The following is a 22,570-nucleotide window of genomic DNA, read 5'->3' on the forward strand; positions in this document are numbered from 1 at the left end:
GTTCGATCTGACTACTTAGCCCATGTTTTTGGAACCAATGAGGGGAAAAATGTTAATCAATTATTCTTTGCTCCTTATAATGACAAGTAAGTGTAGTTTCTTTTTATTTTTTTTTATAGATCTGAGTTATGTTAAATCCTCAAATTTTAATTAATCCCATTACTATGTATTTATTTTACAATATGTCTAGTCTGCATTGGACGTTAGCGGTGATTAGTCCATGGAATGGGTTGGTGTATTGGTTAGATCCACTTGGAGCAGAAAACGAAATCAACTCATTTGCACAAAAAATCATCAATGAGTATGTACTACTAAAATATTCACTTGGTTAACTTCTTGTGTTTATCTTATTGTCTAATCAAAATTAATGAAACCGTGCCATCTTGAAATGATTTTGTAGGGGAATAGTTAAATTCAGCATGAAGCATCGAAAAGATATCAAGAAAATAAAAAAGAATCCAAAAATAGGGGGAAGCAACCACGTGTAAGTCATTATTATTTTTAGCATATTTCATACCTAGTAGTGTAAAATCAGATCCTAAACTGTGCTAATGGTTATTTTTTTGTATCAGTGTCCTCTACAATCTGCATACACAAAGCATTGTGGTTACTTTGTATGTCGCTATATGCTGGACATTATACAGAACAGAGTATTATGGATTTCTGAGCAGGTATATTCAACATACATGTCATTTAAACTTGGTATTTTATTTATGCATGCATATGTTAACCCCTCTGTCTCCTCCCCCTCTTGCATTTCCTTTGGTATTGAAGATTACTCCCATCTTGATAATTGGACTGTGTTCAGAACTTGAATTGCTTGCTTTATTGATGGCCTGTGATTACCATGTTTGATCACCTTTGTCCAGTCAATCAAACCCATTTATAGTTTATAACTGTCAATATTTGGAGAATGACCATGTAAAATAGGAACTGCTGATTATAATGAAGGCAGAGTAGGTTACATTGAACTTTCAAGTACTAAGAAGTTTTTTTTTTTTTTTGAGGAAAAAGTACTAGGAAGTTTTTTAGTACGCACCTGTAAGCTAACTACTGATGGGTATATTGAACTTCATAATGCTTGGATTGTGTATAATGATCACCAGTTTTTGCTTGTTGGGTTAGTAGCTTTAATTACCTGACTGAAGATAGTGGCTTTAGCTGTTTGCTGGAATTACATGATAAGAATAATGTGGTTAAGATAATCACCTCTAAACTCAACAAACGGAGATCGAATCGCCGATAACAGCACCTTCATCACACAAAACTGAACCAGCTCATCTCCCAAACCACAACACTTACAAACGGATTCAATCAGCAGAAAAACCAGCAAATTGTTGTTGCCATCGGAAGAACGATCGAGCTCATAATCCCTTTCCTTGATGTGTTCCTTCCATAAGATAATCACCTCTGTATTCTGGATTTAAGTAAGAAAGTAGGCAAAGTAGCTCTTTAGCTCAATTGTAAATGCATGTAATCTAATTTGTTGTTATTTCATAACTTTTATGGTAATTATATATCTTCTTTACTCATTTACTAATGGCATATGTTGTAGATTTTTCCCAAAGATCCTTGCACATATTCTTCAGAAGAAATTGACGAGATTAGAGACTTATGGATTCAATATGTTCTTGATCATGAGGAGCCGGAAGAACCTTAGTGATTGGTAATTACAACATGATTACTGTTAGTCTTGATACTTGAAAAATCTCTACATTTTGTATTTTGATACATTACATTGGCAATTAGCTATTACTGTGTACATATATTAGTACTGTGTTGGATATATATAGTTTGATGCATATATATATATATATATATATATATATATATATATATTTTGAATGCTATTTGTATACAATATATTAGCAGGTTCAAGGATTATTTTTGGTGCAATTTAATAATATTGAGCAGGATATATATATATATATATATATATATATATATATATATATATATATATATATATATATATATATATATATATATATATATATATTACACGATTATTTTTTGGTGATTACAGGTTGGAAGAAAAAAAAAAACTGGAATCATTTGGCGCAAAAATTTAATGCAGCATGCAGGTAGCTAGGATTTAAAAATTTGATTATTCGAAAGAAAAAACGGTTATCATACATGCATGGTCTATAAACAAACGTTGTATATTCTTTTTAAAAAAAAGAGAGACCGCCTAACTAAGAAAATGGTCTTAGTTATTTCAAAAACTGAGACCGCCTAAGTTAAAAAAGCGGTCTTAGTTTGGTATACAAGAGACCGCTTTTCTCACAAAAACGGTCTCTTATCCTTCTACAATTTCAAAATATCAACCACCCAAAGAGACCGTTTTTCTTAGATAATAGGTCTCTGGCATAGCAACATAAGACCGCCTCTTTACAAGCGGTCTCTTAGCCAAAGAGACCACTGAGCTAGAGACCGCCTCTAAAGCAGTCTCTTTGGCCTTTTTCAACTGGTCTCTTTGGCCTTTTTTGTAGTAGTGTATTATGGTAGTCGCAAATAGTAGTTGCAATTTTTTTTATTTGCAACTAAATATTAGGGTAGTCACGAATATGAGTCGTAAATTAGCGACCGCATTGCAACTAATGTAAAATTAGTTGCAAAATTTGCGACTACTAGTCTTTTTCAGTTGCAAAAATTTTTTTTGCGACTGAAAATTAGGGTAGTTTTAAATATGAGTCGCAAATTTGCGACCCCATAGCAACTACAACAAAATCAGCCGCAAAAATTTGCAACTACCCGTCCTTTTCAGTTGCAAAAATATTTTTTGCGACTGAATATTAGGATAGTTGCAAATATCAGTCGCTAAATCGGCTTTTCTTGTAGTGAGTAATCCTTTAAGAGTTTATATTACAATAAGACTGTCTCTAGATTTACACTCTAAGGAGTATTACAAAGTAGGAATAGTGGATTAGTAAAGAAGGTAAATAATACAAGGATGTGTAGATGTAGGAAGGCTTGTGCATGGTATGGTTTCTTGTGTTGTGTTGTATTTAATGATTGAATGCCCATGACCTATATTTATAGATGTGGATGGTGTTTGGATGAAATGACCGGAATATTCTAGAAATTCCTCCATCATTCTTGTATCCATAATGTTTTAGAAAATTCACAAACCATGTATTATATTCAAGCTAATAGCTTTCTATGTCAATAATTCTCTAGAACATTCAAATAGGATATTATTCTAGAGAAATAAAGAGCAAATAATGACCTTGCTTGATTATTCCGGAAGCTTCTTGAATATGCACAATACTCCACCAAAGTAATGGGCTTATAAATTTGAGTCATACCCAACAAACTATAATCTATTAATGTAAGATTGTGACACTTTTACTCTTTTTCCCGCATAATTGTCAAGTCTCAAGAGATCCATCGAGTGCAGATTACGCCTTACTTAACTCCTTTCCCTTTTTTAGAAGATCATGTAACAAAGCAAAAGGTCTCTTGCATAAACTCTTATTCAAAATAATATTTCAAGGCCTTCCATCTCATAAACATATACTAACTTATCTAGACCTTAAAATTACATCTTCTATTCCTAGCTATTCTCGTGAACAAAGAAACCACCCGATTGTGGAAAATATCTAAAAAGACGAAGAATGAGAAGTTGAGCTCAATTATTCATCACACGATTCCCTTTTTCATCGCCCTTTTGTGCATTTTACAAAGCCAAAAAGATAGTTTTAAACAATCCTTCTTTCTATAACATGATAACATCCACAATAATGAATCAAACTCATCCCCATATCCTGCCAAACTAAATCAATCTAAAAATAAAAAATAAAAAATAAAAATAAACTGACATAGTTAAATAATACAGTGACAAGAATGCTTACATAAAGAACGTTATACAAAGATGAATGTCCCTATAAAATTGCTTCCACTACATTATCTAAGGGCCCATTCTCATTGACTGAACTCAGCTGAACTGAACTTGTAGACACCCATTTGTATCTCCCCAAAACCAAACCCAGTGATGAGTACCTTTCACGTCGAATCATAATCGAATGAAGCGAAAGTGTGGAAAGTCTAGTGTTGCGGATAGTTTTAATTTCTTTTCTCTTCTCTCTGTTTTTGAAAACTTATTTTAAAAGAAAACAGCCAATCCAGTTTGGTTGGTCCATGATATGGGTCCAATAGTAGTGTAGTTGGATAGGGCTTGCCAAGACCTTTCCAACGATATATTATAAGCCCAATTCCGATGAATATTGAGGAAGTTATGGCCAATTTACTAAACTGGACCCGGTTTGAGCCTTATGTGCGGCCCAATTATCTAGGGGAGGACCTAATATGATTTATCATTCCTAATGCAATTAGGAATGGTTTTAGGCTTCTAGATTCTTCTAGAAGGTTCTTTTCATTCCTAATTCAATTAGCATTGATAAATTGACTTTTGTTGACTTTTCAGAGTTTTAATTAAAATCAAAAAGCATTTTCGAGGAAAAGATACGATTTATCCTCCAGTACGGCAACTTATCTGATTTTCGAAAACGCGTCAAAAACAGGCCTGGCGCCTAACTCCAGGCTTTGGCGCCTAGAACCAGGCCTAGCGCCAATTAGTTGGTGCTGGCGCCAGCTCTGTTTTAGGTGCGCCAACTCTATTTTGCGTGCGCCAGACTCTCTTTTGTTATATTTTATCTTTTTGGCTGATTTTCTCTATAAATAACGTATTAAAACTCAGTTTTCGATAACCAGATTTCATCAATTCTTATTTCAATTCACCAATTCTCATCATCAACAATCAGTTTTTAATTAATATTCACCTACAATCAGTTTTCAATTCTCTCTCATTCTCTCTTAATCATTTCATTCATCTCTTTCTTTCTCTTTTTTCTAAAAATTGTTTTTTACATACAAAATTCCGCATTCATTAGATCTAGAAACACCTAGCCATATTTGAAGTTGCCTTCGCCCTAGACGTGAAAGGTTTAATTTCTGAGGGTTTGGTCCCAAATTCTCTTTCAATTATTTAATTTAATTGTTGATTATTATTTTCCTTGAAGTTACTAACGCGTGTATTTTGTTATTAGAAAGAGGTACGAGGCATCAAAGTAAGTGCTTTAATGGTTTTTAATTGATATTATGATGTAGAAATCATGTTTAATTGTTATGATATTCCTAGTATCATGTTTAGGGAAAAGGTTATAATATCAAATATGTTTATTATGATTGTTGCGATGCTTCCTATGCTCTTCCTAATATTTATGATTGTTAGTATCATGTTAGGGTTAAAGATTTGATTTTTATTGCTTAGTGACATGCTAGGGTTTGTTATTAATCTTGTTAGTATCATGCCTAGGATCTTGCTATTATTATGCTTTAATATTAACATGAACATGATTATGATTATAATTGTTATAATTTATGATGATTATGAATATTATTATTATTTTGATGATGATTATTTTATTTATGATTATTATTATTATTGTTTTGATTATGATTATAATTTTATAATGATGATTATTATTTATGATGATTATAATTAATTTATTGTGTTGCTTGATGATATTTATTGTTATTGCTTGATCACGCCTTTTTATGCATTTTTAAAGGGAATTGGTATTTGTAATAATGCTTAATAAGATAATTAATAATCTTGTTTAGGGTTAATTGTGGTTATAATTTCAAGTGATCGCTAATAATAGTTTATTTGTGCATTTATATTCAATCAACATAGATAAACAGGTTTAGGGTTAATCCTATTGATTGCATGTTAATCAAAAAGCGCACATGAATACGATCAGAATAAAGTAGAGGCCTATTATTAGGCAGGTTCAATCCCTTTTAGGTTGGATTTGTACCTTCATCCCCGAACCCTTATTTGGTTCTAGACCTTATGGAGTTGACGATCTCTTGGATCGTTAAGGGGTGTAACCTTCACCCTGTGAACGGTTTACAAGTTCCTAAAACTTGTTGACGACTCTTTTGCTCTATCTTCTTTCCCTTTGGACGCCACCGTACTTTAGTGTATGATCACAGTGGGGTTCAAGCTAGGGGTTAGCGCTTGAAATTTATTCCCCACAGAACTGAATTGAAATGAATATTTTATAAGAGTAGGAAATTAGGAGCTGAGCTGAACTGAACTTAACTGAAATGAATATTTTATAAGAGAAGGAAATTAGGAGCTGAGCTGAGCTGAACAGAACTGAACTAAGCTGAACTCAACTGAGCTGAACTGAACTGAATTGAATTGAATTTCAACGTAAGAGAACAGGCCCTAAGTCTTCACTTTATAACAACTTCATCAACAAGGCAAGATTTTACATCAACTAAGCTACAGCGCAAATGATTTTTTGCTCAATTATGCCAACAAATCCAAAACACTTCTTTAATTAAATACTACACAAAGGGAGAAAGACGTGTTTAACTTCTTGCCTAAATCCTTTAATCATTGACCAATGCGAAACCAGATCACCTTGCACTATTCTATTTCCCCAATTCAATTACTTGTACAATAATTCTCATCTCAAAACTTAGAAATTAACTTTAAATTCCACTAACAATTCTAAAACCCATCAAATTTGATTTCCTTCTCTCCACACCTATTAATCCCAATCAATCTCATCCAAGTTCTCATACTATAGATTTCGCAAGTTACCCTAACAAAAATTAAAACTCTACTTCAAATATATCGGAAAAATTAAAAGTACAAACACGAATTCGAATCAATTACATTACAAACCCCTTAAAAAATCTCTACTTCTATTACAAAAATTAGGGTTTAGCAATACATAAAATTAAAAATACAAACTTAAAGAGCAGAAAACTTACACAAGAATTGTAAGAACGAACGACGTTGAAGATGAAGAAGACGATGAATCTGAAGAGATCATCGCGGGAAAAAAATGTTGCCGCCATAGATAGTCTAGTGTTTAGTCATCCGTGTTCTTCGCTCTCTCTCGAATATGGGCCGGTCATATTCAGTGTCGGGCCTTAAAAATCTGGCCCAACCCATATGGCTAATTTCGTTGGGTAGGAGGACAAAAATATAGAGGATTGCTAAATGTTGCCCTATGTAATTAGGACGTTGACATACTTTGAACAAGCTTAACAAACTTTCACACTTCTCTTAGCCTTTTTTTTTTTTTAACTTCAAAGAATAAAATATACTCAATTTGTATTTTTTTTTTAAATAAATCACTTTGAGGTTTTGCACAATTTATATGTTACTTGTGATTTAATTATTTTACTACTGTATATGTAGTGGTTTATAAGTATGGTCATGTAATATATTGCTAGATTTGTTACAATGTTTACTTTCGTAATATAATTTTTTTATTAATATCTAACTAAAAATATTAATGGTCAAAGTTGTGTCTCGACAAGTGAGAAAACTCAAGTGATGCATTTTAAAATAAAAATAAAGGGAGTAGAAGTCTATCATTTTGACCAATATTAATTGTTTGTTTTTAGTTCTAAAACTTGTATTACTAATTTATTATCGTTGTCACTATCTTCATTTAAGTTCATACTTTGAAACATTTTTGACGAAATTATAGATTTATAGTTGCAACAAAAAAAAAATATTACGGAGTATTTTTATTCAAAAAAAAAGATTTATAGGCATCTTTACTCTAACTTTTAAGTAAGGAACAATTGAGACATTTTTTTTTATAATTTGCACCCGAATTATCTAAAATTTGCTACAATCTAGTACATATGCAAAATAAATTTATAAGCTCTTTAATCCGTTAAAAATGCGAGAAAATTATTGTTTTGCAATTTTTGAAGTATGATACGACGCACTATGTGAAAAAGGGGTTAAGGTTTCAATGTTCTCAACTCAAGCTTCTTATTAATGGAAGTGTTTGGACTTTGGTCCTAGGAAGATTGAAATAGAGGTTTAAACCTAAAAAGTTTTTGTAAAAGTGGATTGAGAAACCTTTTGGAAGTTATTGATGAAATGACTATTTTCAACTTGACTACCAAAAATTCTAAAGAAATTCCCAATCTACATATTTATGTCAATACTAGATGAAGCCCGTGCGATGCACGGTTTGTTTGAATTTTTTAAAATAATATTTTTACATATATATTTATGTGCTAAAAATTGTTAAATGTTTAGATAAAATTCCTGATATTAAAAGATAATATTTTATATTTAATTAATTTAAACTGGATTATCTAATTCACCAATTTTGCTTACGTGTTAGTTAAATTATTTAATTCTAAAAGAAATTAATAATCTCATATTTAATTGGCTACCACTAAAATTTATTATCCTATGTGGCGCGCTGAAAAAATTAAATCCTACGTACCTCTCTAAAAACTCGGGAAAAAACTTCCCTTTATACATACATATATATATATATATATATATATATATATAAAAGATTGTTATTGGTTATTTTAACCTAAAAGCACAATAAATAATAACAATTAGTTATTTACAAACATTTTTTAAAAAAATAATAGTTAATGCAAGTAATAAATCAAACCAGTCAATTCAATCTGCTAAAATTAACGGCTAACGGCTGGTCACAGCTTATATTAAAACATGAATTGCAATTGGTTTTGTTAAAGTTAGAATTTTGGAATTGAATTTTCCAAGTGGAAATAAATGAAAGCAATACACAAAAAGTTAATAATGTATTTTATGCAATTAAAATTACAAGTGGGTATGCTTCAAAAAAAAAATTACAAGTGGGTAAAAAAGATTAAAAGAGGCAAAAATCTTTTTAGTTTTATAGAATTCTCATGGTCCCCAAATCATGACACCTCCTTATAAAACTTGACATTGTCACATCAAATAATGTCCTAGCTAGCTAATGGCTATAGACCCACATGAAGCACACAAACTTCCTTTGCAAAAACTACTTTTTCCTTTTTTTTTTTTTTTTTTTTTTTTTTTTGAAACAACTACTTTTTCTTAGGCATGGGAATTAAGTGAAGTATTTTGATGCGAAGCTTTAATGGATTCTTCACACGAGTGGAAGAAATTGCAAAGACTAATAGAGTGACTCCTAGGGTTACTACTAACTAGCATTTGACTGCTTTTATTTCTTTACCTCTTAAGAACATTTCTTTGTGTTCTTTAGGTTTTTTTAATGAGTTGTTATTTGATTATATTAGTAAATGCTCCTAGAAAGGCATTGATTGATCTAGTTAACTACTAGCAGACAGAGAAATTCTAAAGATGAAGCAAAGGCTAACGTCTAGGGATCTCTTTATTGTGATTGATAGTTAAGAAAATAACTCGATATAAACTTGCATGCTTATATATGCTTAAGTTTGTTTTATATGGATTTCGATCTACCTTCAATTTATGCGTAACATTGGAGTTTGGACATTTTATAAGAAACTAGCTTTTAAAGCAATTTTTTTTGCAAGAAACTACCTTATAAAAAAAATGTTGTAATAAACTACCTTATAAAAGCTAAATGTTGTAAGATACTACCCTTGGTCGGAAAGTGAGAGTTGACTAAATTTTTCCGGCGTTGACCAAGTCATGTGCCGGTCACATGACATTTAATTCATCTTGGGTATTATATGGATAGGCCCGGGGAAAATTAGGGGGAAAAATGGGGAAAGATGAATTAAACGTCATGTGACCGGCACATGACTAGGTTAACGCCGGAAAAATTAAGTCAACTCTCACTTTCCGACCAAGGGTAGTATCTTAAAACATTTAGCTTTTATAAGGTAGTTTTTTACAGCATTTTTTTTATAAGGTAGTTTCTCGCAAAAAAAAATGTTTTAAAAGGCAGTTTCTCACAAAATATCCTTTTATAAATTAACCGAAAAATTAAAAGAGTATGGTCGTTGTATGATTCAGAATGTCATTAATTTGGTTGTAATTTTCATTTTTGCAGATATGAGATTAAACACACACACCAAAAAAAAAAAAAAACGTTAAATGAAGATAAACTATAATTGACTGTCATTGTAAAGATATGTGTCTAATCTACATGATCCTTATAAACCTTGTGGATAGATGCTTACATCATCTAAATACCTGGCCTTACTAGTTTATTTAGTGAATGTTATCGACCATCCATCTAAGATCGACATCTTTGACTGTTTTCAATCTAAGTTTTTGAAGGCACTCTTTACATATTATCAATGTAATTTTGTACTTGCATACAAATTAATAGATATAGATACATTATACATGCATATTGTTTACATATGTATATAAAGGTAGGTAAAATAACAAATAAAAGCATATGAGATAACTAATGTTTAACATTATAAACCATGAATGAAAGCACAAACTTATTAAGGAGGTACTAGTATAACCTAATCATAATAATTCCTATATTCTCTACACTTGTATGTATAAGAATCAAACTCTTAACCTCTGAAGTTAGGTTAAGGAGGCCGACTTGCGACTAACGGTTCTACTTGACGATTCTAATTCCAAAATTCTACATCCATTGAACATTAATTAACAAAAGAAAACAAGTACGAAGTATATAAGTCGTTTTAGCAGTAAAGCAAGACTTAATGCAGGTAAATCATAACAACAGACACAAATAGGGTGACGCACTACATTTTAGATGTTGACTTTTCTATGCTTCAGTCAACAAAAAGCCCATCATGAGCATGTTAACAAGCCCAAAAAGTTTGGGAGTGGAATTAGTTGGAAGGCCCACCAACCTAATTTCTTCCTAAAAAAACTTTGGCATGAATGAATTAAAAAGGGCACGCCAGATTCACTTCAATGATACCAACAAGTATTATATTTTATATTCATATAAGTTTATTAAATTCCAACTGAGAATATTTGTATAGTTTAGTATTGGAAGCTTTGACTATAAATTTTAATCAAGATTTTGTTGATGATTTGCACCAAATGGCGGTTTTATTTGTCAACCAATGCACTAAGTGAAAAACACAATGAAGTCACATGAGATAAATTAGTGCTCATTAATTTACTTTAACCTTATTTGACATCCAGTATTAAATTGTGTCAATACTTGTTTACTCTAAAACAAGAGTATTGGTTGCTCATTTCGATGATTATAACTCAAATAATCATTAAATGAGTAAAAAGTGTACTTAAGATGCACCATACATCTAAAAGTTGATTTTTTTTTGCAGTTTTCTTTAACATGTTACGGTAATGGTGGTCTCATCCACCATCCTTTGAGTCATTGAGACATTGACCACCTCGCCCCACTGTTCTACCATCCCCTATGCAACTATTTCTATCACCGCCTAATATTAAAGTTTAAGGAGTTATTTAAAGCTTGAAATCAAATTGTATTTATTACCTCCGTTTTATTTTATTTGCAATTTTATTTGTGAGATATAAAATATTTTACAAAGTTGCAAATAATGTGAAATTGAGGTAATATATCATTTATCTTTCGTGGCTTTACCAATTAATAACAATATAAAATTAGGATTTTTTTTCTAACAAAAGCAAATTATAAACTAATCATCTAATTATGTTTTCTTTTTCATCTGCAATAGTTAAATACTTGCAAAATTAAATGATTTTCCCTTTGCAATATTCCCTCTAGCCATTGCTGCCTAGCTAGGTGTTCGACTTGTAAAACGTTCCCATCATCAACCTATAAGCTAGGGATTCTTTAATTTATTAATTGTTTGATCAATCAACCCATAAGGATTCTTTGTTAATAATTAACTTTGGAAAGAAAATATATGTAATGATGGTCCACTAATAAAAATGATGCATATTAATATACCTTCGTGCACATTAATAAAATATTAATTCCCGTGAAATGATTGGAAGAAGAATCATCAAAGAAATAATGGAAATCTTCATGTACAATATGGGACATTTTTTTCAAAAGAACAAAAAAAATAATAAAATGCTTTTCCTAATATCCCATTTTTCTTTTTTTAAATTTTATCATGCAAAAAAAAAAAAAAAGGACATAAAAATGGAGTGCCTTTAAGTAAAAGCTTATGGATATCGTATTAAGATCTCTAGCTATGTGTTGATTGGATGGTAAGGCCACGTAATAAATACCAAGTATTTATTATACATGAATATAACATCATGATATAGTTCCTCCATTAAGCTAAGGGGTGTTGGTCAAAGGTAAAGCTTGGAATCATTTTAGTTAGTTGAGGTACTTTTTTTTATTTTCTTATTAATAGAGATGTTAGTTGAGAGGGTATTAATTTCAAATTTTTAATATATGAGGTACGAAGTAATATTTTTCGAATTTTACTATTATATATGTAAAGTAAGAGTAGTGTATATGATCGCAGGATTTGTAACAATTGAATCAATATATTTGTGAAATATGGTCGTAGGGTTTCTAACAAATTAATACATTTGTGAAATAAGATACTTTATAGTCAAAACTCTTTTTTCATGAGAGTCCCAAGTCGTGTTTCAACCCAAAAAAATACTAAACCAGTCCAATTTTCAAACTCGGTGTTTAAATAAGCTGAACTTGAACATCTCATATTTCCAATTTTGATTCAATCTTCAAATTAACCCTTTTCAATAGCAGCTGCATAAGTTATCATAAGGAGCAAAGGATTTTAAAGAAAGCAAATAGATGTCATCTAATCAAATATCTTTTCTTCATTCACGCACTCTTTCTCTGTGGTAGAACTTTACTGGAAGCACAAATAAATTGTGATGAATATCTTATTACTTTTTACTAATAATTCTTAGTAGTTGTTTTTCTATGAACTAATGTCAAAATTTATAAATAAACAAATTAAAATAAATCAAGCTGATTAATTAACTTAATTTGTTCCATCAAAATTCAAAATTAAAGATAAGAAATACAAAGTTAGGGACTATTCTCTTCAGCTTATTTTCTGTTTAGTGTTGATCAGTCCAGTTTAGTTCAGCTCCAATAAGTCCAGTTCATCAGTTCAATTCTTATCTTAATTTCCTTCTCTTATAAAATGTTCAGTTCAGTTCAGTTCTATTCTGTTTAGTTCAGCTCAATTCAGAGCAGATTTTTATAATCTACTCTAACCTTTGTTTTTTTGGGTTCATTTTAGTTTCTAATATCTATGAAAAAATATCCTTTTTTTTTCCTTTTGTAGAAGAAATCCTACAACTCACATAGGCAAATCTACACTAGCGAACAATCAATTACCTAGATCATTGATTCCTTAGAAATTTTTAGATCCGCCACTACTTATATCACAAAAATTCTAAGACCTCAACGTATTCAATTACTTGATGGAAAAATGCAAACTATACAATTGACAACTAAACTGAATCAAGTAATCATGAATCATAAAAAAATGGGAAGAACTTAAGAAGGGGACCAATATCGATCATAAAGGCAAATTGAAAGAGGTAACTAATTGAAGAAGATTCGGTCTTCAAATTCTCCAATCCTTGCTTTTATGACTCTTGTTTCGGATGAAAACAATCGAATCTCGGAAGATCCTTTTATCTTGAGGGAACTTGGTCTCGGTCCGAACGACGCAGGAGCCGAGGGTTTCCTGCACAACAAATACACGTAAACTAGCCTCGGGGGGGACGCCGAGGAAGGCCCCTCCGATGCTTAAGTCAGTATATTAGAGAGAGAAAGCTGTGCAAGAGTTTAGTTGCTTGAGGCTTTTTTGTCTTACCAAGAATTGACCAAATTGTTGGCTTTTATACCTTGGCTAATGAAGGAGGCGGATTGGGCCCGGAAGTCAGTTGGGCTGGGCCAAGCTGATTGGGCCGTTGACTGACCTTGACATGGCTTTGAGGATGTTGATTTTTGACTTTAGCACATTTGGAGAGTTGAACCTTAGCCTTGGGCTTTTAATTGGATCATTCAGTGACCAGGCCCAATTGGACTAAATTGGACCCAAACAACTTGCCCCCCAGACCCGATTTGGAAGGATGACGGGTCGGGTTTGATTTAATCAGAAAAGGAGGGAAGTGAATGATTTGTTAATCCAAAAATGTGAATTTAAACCGTAATTAACCCATGATTAATGAGATAACAACAGTTAATGTGGATAATTGCGGAAGTTGGACGGGTAGTGGGCGATTTAACTGCAAGGTCGTGTGTTTAACGGTTACTTAGTGGGGTGCTTGAGAGAAATTGAAACGCAGACTCCTTGAATTCCCATTTCTGGAGATATAAATAGAGGCGCGTCTTCTCTCCCCACTCACTCATCAACACAAACCCAGAATTCTCAAGAACGCTCAAGAGCCCGCATCAAAACTTCGCAAATTCCCCGAGCATTAAGCTTAGAAGCTGAGACTTGTCACTACCAATTCGTAAATCGGCGGCTTTTGCTTCAGATCAAGGTAAATTCCTTTGATTTTATTTCATCTTTCTTCGACTTTGCACTCTTTCCCCTTTTTCGACTTTTTCCTTCGAAATTCGTCAATGGTGAGGGGAGTTAGAGGTGGAGCCCGTGCTCCAAGAAGAGCAAGGCTAATCCCCGATCCCAGGGACAGGATTGGGACCTGGAATGGACGAAGGACAGAGTCCGACCCTGCTGAAGGGGTTAGGGCGACTCCCATTTCTTCGGCTCCTCCTCAGAGGGCTGAGGGGGTGAGCGCTTCAGGACGGGATGATGAAGTTCCCGCTGTCCTTTGGGATATCCTCCCAGGGTTTTCAGAGTGGGAGGATGCCGAAGTAGCTTCGGCCATGATAAAGAACCGCCCCTACTCATGGTGGGTAGAGAACGCCGATCGATATCGATTTGCCGAGCAAATTGAGTTGCACTACGGCATTTTTGAAGCTGATGGATATTGGTGCCGAATGCCCTCAGCATCCGATAGAATCCATCGTCCACCCCCGGGGTATGTGGGGGTGTACACGAGACAGCTTCAGTATGGGCTGAGGTTCCCTTTGGACGTTTTCGTCCGAGACTTGCTGATCCATTACAACATTTCCCTGTGCCAGCTGACCCCCACCAGCATCCGAAGGGTAATGACGTACTTATGGGTCTGCAAATTCTTCAGGTACGTGCCGAACCTGCATTGCTTCAGAAGGCTCCATCGGCTAGTGCCAAACATTCAAAGTGGGCACGGATGCCATGGCTCTGGGTGGTATCGGATTGAGTCTCGGCCCCCGTTCCTAACCATGTGGCCGAACGACTCTTCAGACAAGGACTGGAGAGGTCAATGGATTTGGGTTAGGGCACCCACGGAGCCGAGCCACCCTTACGTTTTCAGCGCTCCCCGGTATCTTGCCGAGCCGGATCCTGATATGGGAAGTTTAGGTCCTCCCGAAGATAGCGGGCCAGACCCGAACCTTAATCAGCAGAACATCTTCGGCAAGCTGCCGAACCGGGGAGGCAGCGGCCGAATGCAGCATATCCCGGAGACTTGGCTCCCCGATACGCACTATGTTTTCCAAGAGAATATGCTGGCAGCTGTCGGCCTCAGCCGAAAGTTTAGGGATGGTAATCTTCTTCGGCTGGGGCCGAGGCCTTTTAATTATCTCTTTTCTTCTTTCATTTTGCTTTCTTGTGATGTGCCAAACTAACTGAATTGACTTCTCCCCTTTTCCTTTTCAGAACGGGACGAGACCAACGTCGGCATTGATTACGCTCGCCTTGGCGTCAACCGAGAACGAGTCGTAACTGATCGGGCTCCCCCTATCACTGAACCAAGGCGCCGAGAGGTTCACCTAGACTCTTCCCACTTCCAAATTGAGGCTGTTGCTCTGTATCAGAGGCAGAAGCCTTGGTGGAAGAAGAGGGATCCCTTGTTTCAGCTGCTGGAAGAAGAAGCTGAAGCTGCCCGTACAGCCGAAGAGGTTGCACGGGTTATTGAAGCTTGTGAAGGTGGAGAAGGGTCCTCCAGAGTTGCTGAAGAAGCTGCGGCTAGGGCAGCTGAAGAAGACGAGGCTTTGCTGAAGACCTCGGTGAGCCTTTAGACTTAACTTTGTCTTTCTTCTTTTTTTTTTTTTTTTTTTTTACTCACACTCATCTTCCCCCCTGTCTGTTACAGTCTGAAGAGAGTAACAGACACAGAGAAGGCAAAGCTCCTGTTCGTCCCGAAGATCAAATACAAGAGTCTTCAGACTCAGATATGGACGAGCAGCCGCTTCAGAAGAGGCGCCGAAGGATGGCCATCATCGGCCCTCATGACTTTCAGCAGAGGCCGATGACCATCGGCGTCGCAATAAGGGAACCTGAGGAAGGCAATGGATCGCCGAGGGTTCCCCAGCCAACACCCCAATCTCTTCAAAAGACCCCTCCGCCACCTCCTGAGATGGAGGTGGATCAGAGAACTCCCGAACCTAAGGGAGGGGTCCAAGAAGAAATCAAGGAGAGTGCTGCTGAGCACGAAAATAAAGATGCCGTGATGTCAAGTGCTGAAGGCTTCACGGCAGATATCGCAAGAGAGGTTGAGGCTTTCGTCCTCACCCCTGAAGAAGAGGAGGTCATAGTACTTGACTCCTCTGAGAAGGACGATGCTGAGACAACCAAGGCTAATCAAGCTCCATCGTCGTCCTTCCCTTCTTTCCAGACTCTGCATTCTGGAGAAATGGGTTTCTCGGCCCCCCGAATTCCAATCCCAGATCACATCTGGGACCTCATATGGGGTCAAAACCGAGAAGGAGCTGCAGCCTACTTCGGCAATTTTGCTGGCATGTCCGAAGTAGACAGGGCAAGGATCTGGTCGCTGAAGGCCACTGCTGGGATGGGCGAATCCAGTAGATCAGTTCCTGACCCAGCCAGGTCTAACCAACTGCTGATGATGCAGGTAATTTTCCTTGCCTTGATTTCTTTCTGAACTCAACCTTTCAGCTATTATTTTTTACTTTTTTAACTTGTGCCCCTGTTTTCAGTTCGTGCACAATCAGACTCTCACTGTAGAGCTGATAGATTCCCTACAAGATAGGGTGGACGCTGCTGTGCACGAAAGGAAGGTGGCTGAAGAGGAAGTTAAGCTTGCTAAGCTGAAGCAAGCAGCAGCTGAAGAGAAGCAGCAGGAGGTTGAGGAGTACGGTAAAAAAGCTGCCGAAGCTCTGAAAACCTTCTGCGATGCTATGGAGATGGAGGTTTTTCCCCCACTGATGGAAGGGGAAAAATTCCTCCAGGAGCATATGGGAGTGGACGTCTCCAAATTCAAGGCTGCTATTGAGAGCCGAATTCAAGAAGGAACTGCTGCACAAGCTGAAGTGCAGCAGCGTCTAGAGGCTCTTGAAGCCAGCCGAATGGCTGCTGAAGAGTTGCTCTTGGCCAAAGACGTCCAACTCTCAGAGGCTGCTGCTGCTGCTGAAGCTCAAAGAGCTAAGCTACAAGAGGCTGAGGATCAGCTCACTGCCAAGAAGGAAGAAATGGTCCAAGTTCAGGCCGAGGCTTCCCGGGTTCAGCAAGAGTTTACCGAGCTGAAAGGCTCCTCCTCCAAGCTCGTCGATGAGCTGAAGAGATCCGAGGAAGACTTGGAGGAGACGAAGAAGAAGTTGGCCGATGCTGAGGCTCTACTCAAAGTCCGTATCTATACCCAAGAAGAGTATGAAATGGGTTTTAGAAACGGGTTCAGAGTGTGCCGAAGGGTCTGCCTTCATGCTGAGCCGAAGCTGGACTGGTCCAAATGTGCTGAATGGGTCCAAGATCCCGAAGACCCTCACATGAAGTATGCCACTCCAATCGAAGCTGAAATCCTTAAGGCTGAGGAAGCCGAGGAAGAAGCTGAGAGGATGGAGTTGGAGGCTGAGCAGAGGGAAAGGGAGGCTCGGCAGAGTGCAAAGCCTGCTTCTTCTGCTGCTGGAGCTGAGACCACCATTGGGCCCAATGAAGCTGATCAGTCTGATCCTCAGGCTGAAGCATAGGAACTCGGGCAGTCGTCTTCAGAATCTTGCGGTTCATCATGCGCTCAACTTTAGACTTGCCGCTTTCTGAATTTTTGCCTTTTGTTTTTTTTTGCTTCAGCTTGCCTTATCGTACAACAGCTTATTATATTTTTATTTTGCCTGTACGTATTTCGGCAGCTGTTACTTTCCGCTTGTGGGCGGCTGCCGACTATTTTTGTAATTCAACATTTTTATTTCAAAGAAGTTCACTTTCTCAGCTTTCTCGTGTATTTTTTTCTCTTCGCTTTACCAGTCTTCGCACTTTACTGCTTTCTTTGAATGATCTTTCAAATATTTGCTAAGTGCAGAACTTCGGCTAGCGAGAATCATTTCTGCTGAGACTTCTTTTTGCCGTTTGTACTCGGATGTTTTCAACTTGTGAAAAAACTGACATAAGTATCAAACTTCGGCTGAGCTGAAGGGTATTAGATCAGTTGTGCCATTTCTCTATTTCCCTCTGCCCCCCAGAAATCTGAAGATGAGGTCTTCTGAATTCTGGAATGGCTGATAATTTTTCTCGGCTAAGCCGAGGATCTTTGTACACTTTGCTTTATTTTCTACATCTGTTTTTAAAGTACTGATTTCCCACCTGAGAGTTTTCACTCTAGAGATGGTACTCTTGTGACACTTTCTTCAATTCATCCAAGGGAACAACTATCCGAAACACCATGCCGGGGCAGCAGTTTATCTGAAGTACGAGGCATCATCATGCAATACTTCAGAGTTGCAACTACCACCCGGAACTGATTCATCCGAAGCACAAGGCATCACTATGCAATACTTCGGGGCTTTATCAGCTCCTATTTTTTAGGCTATGTTTCGGATAAGTCTATGGCCTTTTTGCCCAAAGGAACAGATTCTCCGAAGTACAAGGCATCACTATGCAATACTTCGGGCTTGTATCCTTTTTTGGCAGGTTTTACGGCTTGCCGAGGTACAAGGCATCATTATGCAATACCCCGGACAGCGCCGAATGAAACCTTGAATTTTTGAAAAACCGTAGAAAGCATAAAGACTTAAAGAATACACGCAATCTGAATGAATACTGGCTCGATGGCCTTTTTGTAAACAAAATCAGTGTACTTACATAGATTGTACTATCCGAAGGATTTACACATAGTATTTTTTGAGCACATCGGCATTCCAATGGTTTTTCAGCTCGGTGCCATCCATTTGTTTGAGTCTGAAGGTACCGGGCTGAAGCTCTTGATAAATTTCATAAGGTCCCTCCCAAGATGCTGAGAGTTTGCCATGAATGCGACTTTTTTGAACAGCTGCAGCATTCCTCAGAACTAAATCCCCAACTCTGAGAGGTCGTTGATAGACTCTTCGGTTGTAGGACTTGCTCATTCTGAGCTTGTGTGCAGCCATCCTTTCTCGGGCTAGATCTCTAATCTCGTCAAGGAAGTCGAGGGACTCTTTCATGAGCTGCTCATTTTCCTCGGCTGAGAAGAGATTCACTCGTAGGCTTTCTGAGCCCACTTCCACTGGAAGCACTGCTTCGGATCCATACACCAGCTGAAAAGGTGAATGCCCCGTTGCCTCCTTCTCGGTTGTCCGGAGTGACCAGAGGGTTCCCGGAAGTTCCTCTACCCACTTGGACTTTTGATCCTCTACTCTTTTTCTGAGAGCGTTAAGGATCTGTTTATTTGCGGCTTCGGCTTGGCCATTACTCTGAGGGTGGCAAACCGCGGAGTAAGCCAATTTTATCCCGAATTGATCAGTGTATCGGCGCAAGGGCAGGTTGTCAAACTGTCTGCCGTGGTCGAACACAAAAACTTTTGGGATGCCGAACCGAGTTATTATGTTCTGCCAGATGAACTGTCTGACAGTTTGCTCAGATATGCTTGAAGCAGCTTCCGCTTCAATCCATTTGCTGAAATAGTCGATTCCGACTATCAGCCACTTTCTTCTGTATGGGGCCTCGGGAAAGGGTCCCAGAATATCCAACCCCCATTGTGCAAATGGAAGAGGATTAAGAATTGGCTGGAGATCTAGGCATGGCCGATGGATTACCGGTGCAAATTTTTGGCATTTCTCGCATTTTCTGACCATGTTCTTTGCATCCGAGATCATTGTAGGCCAAAAATACCCTGCCCTGAGAGCTTTGTGGGCTAAGGTTCTCCCTCCTATGTGGTTTCCGCAGATGCCGAGGTGAATCTCTCGGAGAATATAGTCGGCATCCGTTGGACCCACGCATTTCAACAATGGAGCGGAGAAGGATTTTCTGAGGAGTTGGCCGCCGAAGACGAGGAATCGTGAACTGATCCGCTTTATCTTGGAGGCCGAATTCCTATCCTCGGGGAGCTCGTCCCTGAGTTTATAAGCCAGGATGTCATCCATCCAGCTCGGCTCGAGTGCAGCGCAGCAGATTGATATTGCTTCGGCTACACTCTTTTCTCGGCGCACCTCCACATAGACAGAACGGCTTAACTCAGTCAGAGTTGAGCTTGCAAGTTTGGAGAGTGCGTCCGCTTGAGCATTTTGACCCCTTGGGATCAGCTCTACTTCGAAAGATCTCAGCTTCGCAATTGTCGATTTGATCCTTGTGAGGTAAGCTGCCATTGAAGGCTCTTTAGCCTCATACTCCCCCCGGATCTGATTGGCGACCAGCTGAGAATCTGTCTTGAGGTAGACATGCTCGGCTTCCAATGATATGCACAGGTCTAAGCCAGCAATGGCTGCTTCATATTCGGCCTCGTTGTTAGAGGCTTTGAATGAAAATTTTAGTGCATACTCGAAGGTTTTGCCTTCGGGAGAGGTGATGACGACCCCTGCCCCCGAACCGTTCACGGTGGAGGACCCATCCGTGAAGACGGTCCAGATTTTCCTCCTTGCATCCAGAGTCTCCTGATAGGAGCACTCGGCCAAGAAGTCTGCCAAGGCTTGCGCCTTGATGGCTGTTCTCGGCTGATAACCGATACTGAACTCGGTGAGCTCGAAAGCCCACTTTGCTAGTCTACCGGATTTTTCAACCTTGCCGAGGACTTTCTCTAACGGCTGATCAGTTAGAACCGCTATTTGATGAGAATCAAAATAGGGTCGCAACTTCCGAGCAGCCACCACCACTGCATAAGCCACTTTTTCTAACAATGGGTAGCGCGTCTCGGCATCCGTCAGGGTGTGGCTGACGAAATAGATCGGCTGTTGAACTTTTTCTTCTTCCCTTAGCAGCACCGCGCTTACCGTGGCTGGACTGACCGCCACGTATAAGTATAGGATGTCTCCTACGACTGGCCTTGCCAGTGTTGGGAGTTGAGCCAGGTGTTCACGGAGCTGCTGAAAGGCTGACTTTTGTTCGTCTCCCCATTCAATGCCTTTTGAATTTTGGAGCTTCAGCGCCTTGAAGAAAGGGAGCCCTTTGTCTGAGGCTCGTGAGATGAACCTGGACAAGGCAGCCATTCTCCCGGCTAGACGCTGAATATCCCTTTTTGTCTTCGGCTCGGGGAGGTCTAAAGCAGCTTGTACTTTGGCGGGGTTTGCATCAATCCCCCTCTTGCTGACCATGAAGCCGAGGAACTTGCCTGACTTCACGCCGAAGACACATTTCTTCGGATTCAGCTTCATTTTGTATTTTCTGAGGGTGGCGAAGGTTTCGGCTAGGTCCGTGACATGATCTTTTTCTTTTATGCTTTTGACGATTGAGTCGTCAACATAAACCTCCATGTTTCGGCCCTTTTGCTCGGCGAAAACCTGATCAACCAACCTCTGATATGTTGCCCCCGCATTTTTCAATCCGAAGGGCATCATTCTGTAATTGTACAACCCGGAACTTGTTATGAACGCTGTTTTAGCTCGGTCCTCGGGGTGCATGAAGATCTGATGGTATCCCGAGAATGCGTCCATGAAGCTGAGCAGAGCATGCCCGCTTGTCGAGTCGACCAGTTGGTCGATCCTCGGCAGCGGATAGGAGTCCTTGGGACATGCCCTATTCAGGTCCGTGAAGTCAACGCACATCCTCCAGTTACCATTTGCCTTCTGAACCATTACAACATTGGCCAGCCACTCCGGATACTGACAGGGTTCAATGAACCCAGCATCTAAGAGCTTATCGACCTCAGCTGCGATGTTCTGGTTCTTTTCGGCGGAGTAGTTCCGCTTTTTCTGCTTAATGGGTCGACTGGAGGGGTCGACATTAAGCCTATGGGAGACGAAGTCCGGATCAATCCCGGGCATTTCTGCGGCTGAGAAGGCGAACACGTCTCCACTGGCCCGTAGGAGCTGGACGAGTGCCGCACGGGTGTTTGGCTCCAGTGACGACCCGATGCTAACACATCTGTTCGGATCTCCTACGGTCAGTTCTATTGACTCGGTCAGGTCATCCGTCTCCATGCTCTTAGAGTTGGATTCCTCGAATTCCGGCCTGCTATCAATATTAGCAGACTTTCCTGACCGCGGCTGGCCATCAGAGTCGTTCGACTCTGAGGCGGAGTCAGCCTTTTGGCCCCCATCAGATTTCTCGTTGTCTGGGGCTTCATTAGCCGAAACGTCTGAGCCTCTCGGCTTTTTGGCGTTTCGGTCCCGGTGCTTTTCCTCCCCATCGCCACGGTCGCCTCGGCGAGACGTGGATGGCTTGAGGTGATTGCATCGGCGGGCTTCTTTTTGACTGCCCTTTATTTTCTCGGAGCGTCCCTCGTCTGAAACGTATATCATGATTTGATGATACGTGGAGACGACTCCTTGAATGCCGTGAATGAGGGGTCTCCCCATGATCACGTTGTATGCAGATGGAGCATCTACGACCAAAAATTCGGCCATGATATTCCTAGCTGCTCGGCCTTCGCCGATGGTGACAGGAAGTGTAATCTTCCCGTCAGGATACGAGGAAGAGCCGTTGAATCCAGACA

At 38.5% G+C, this 22,570-nt stretch overlaps 1 protein-coding gene across 3 annotated transcripts; it reads right to left on the reverse strand.

Moving 5' to 3' along the window:
• Window positions 1-989: 989 nt before the first annotated feature.
• LOC110692744 lies at window positions 990-7,269 on the reverse strand. Of its 3 annotated transcripts, none has more exons than XM_021869796.1 (3): window positions 6,793-7,269; window positions 1,210-1,417; window positions 990-1,142 (listed from the first exon to the last, which is right to left on the reverse strand). In XM_021869796.1, the coding sequence occupies exons 1-3, from the start codon at window positions 6,877-6,879 to the stop codon at window positions 1,135-1,137; spliced, it is 303 nt and encodes a 100-aa protein (XP_021725488.1). In that variant the 5' UTR covers window positions 6,880-7,269; the 3' UTR covers window positions 990-1,134. The 3 variants fall into 3 exon arrangements, with proteins under 3 accessions (XP_021725488.1, XP_021725487.1, XP_021725486.1); XM_021869795.1 differs by having other exon boundaries at window positions 990-1,138; window positions 6,793-7,268; XM_021869794.1 differs by lacking the exon at window positions 990-1,142 and having other exon boundaries at window positions 1,151-1,417; window positions 6,793-7,263.
• Window positions 7,270-22,570: the final 15,301 nt, after the last annotated feature.

This window comes from Chenopodium quinoa, unplaced genomic scaffold (assembly GCF_001683475.1).
Source record: "Chenopodium quinoa cultivar QQ74 unplaced genomic scaffold, ASM168347v1, whole genome shotgun sequence".
Taxonomy (NCBI): Eukaryota; Viridiplantae; Streptophyta; class Magnoliopsida; order Caryophyllales; family Amaranthaceae; genus Chenopodium; species Chenopodium quinoa.

Coding starts and splice junctions, on each gene's coding strand:
- LOC110692744 (XM_021869794.1), bottom strand. CDS start 6,879: ATGGCGGCAACATTTTTTTCCCGCGATGATCTCTTCAGATTCATCGTC. Junction 1,418..6,792: donor TTCGTTCTTACAATTCTTGT/GTAAGTTTTCTG, acceptor ACTTAAATCCAG/AATACAGAGGTGATTATCTT.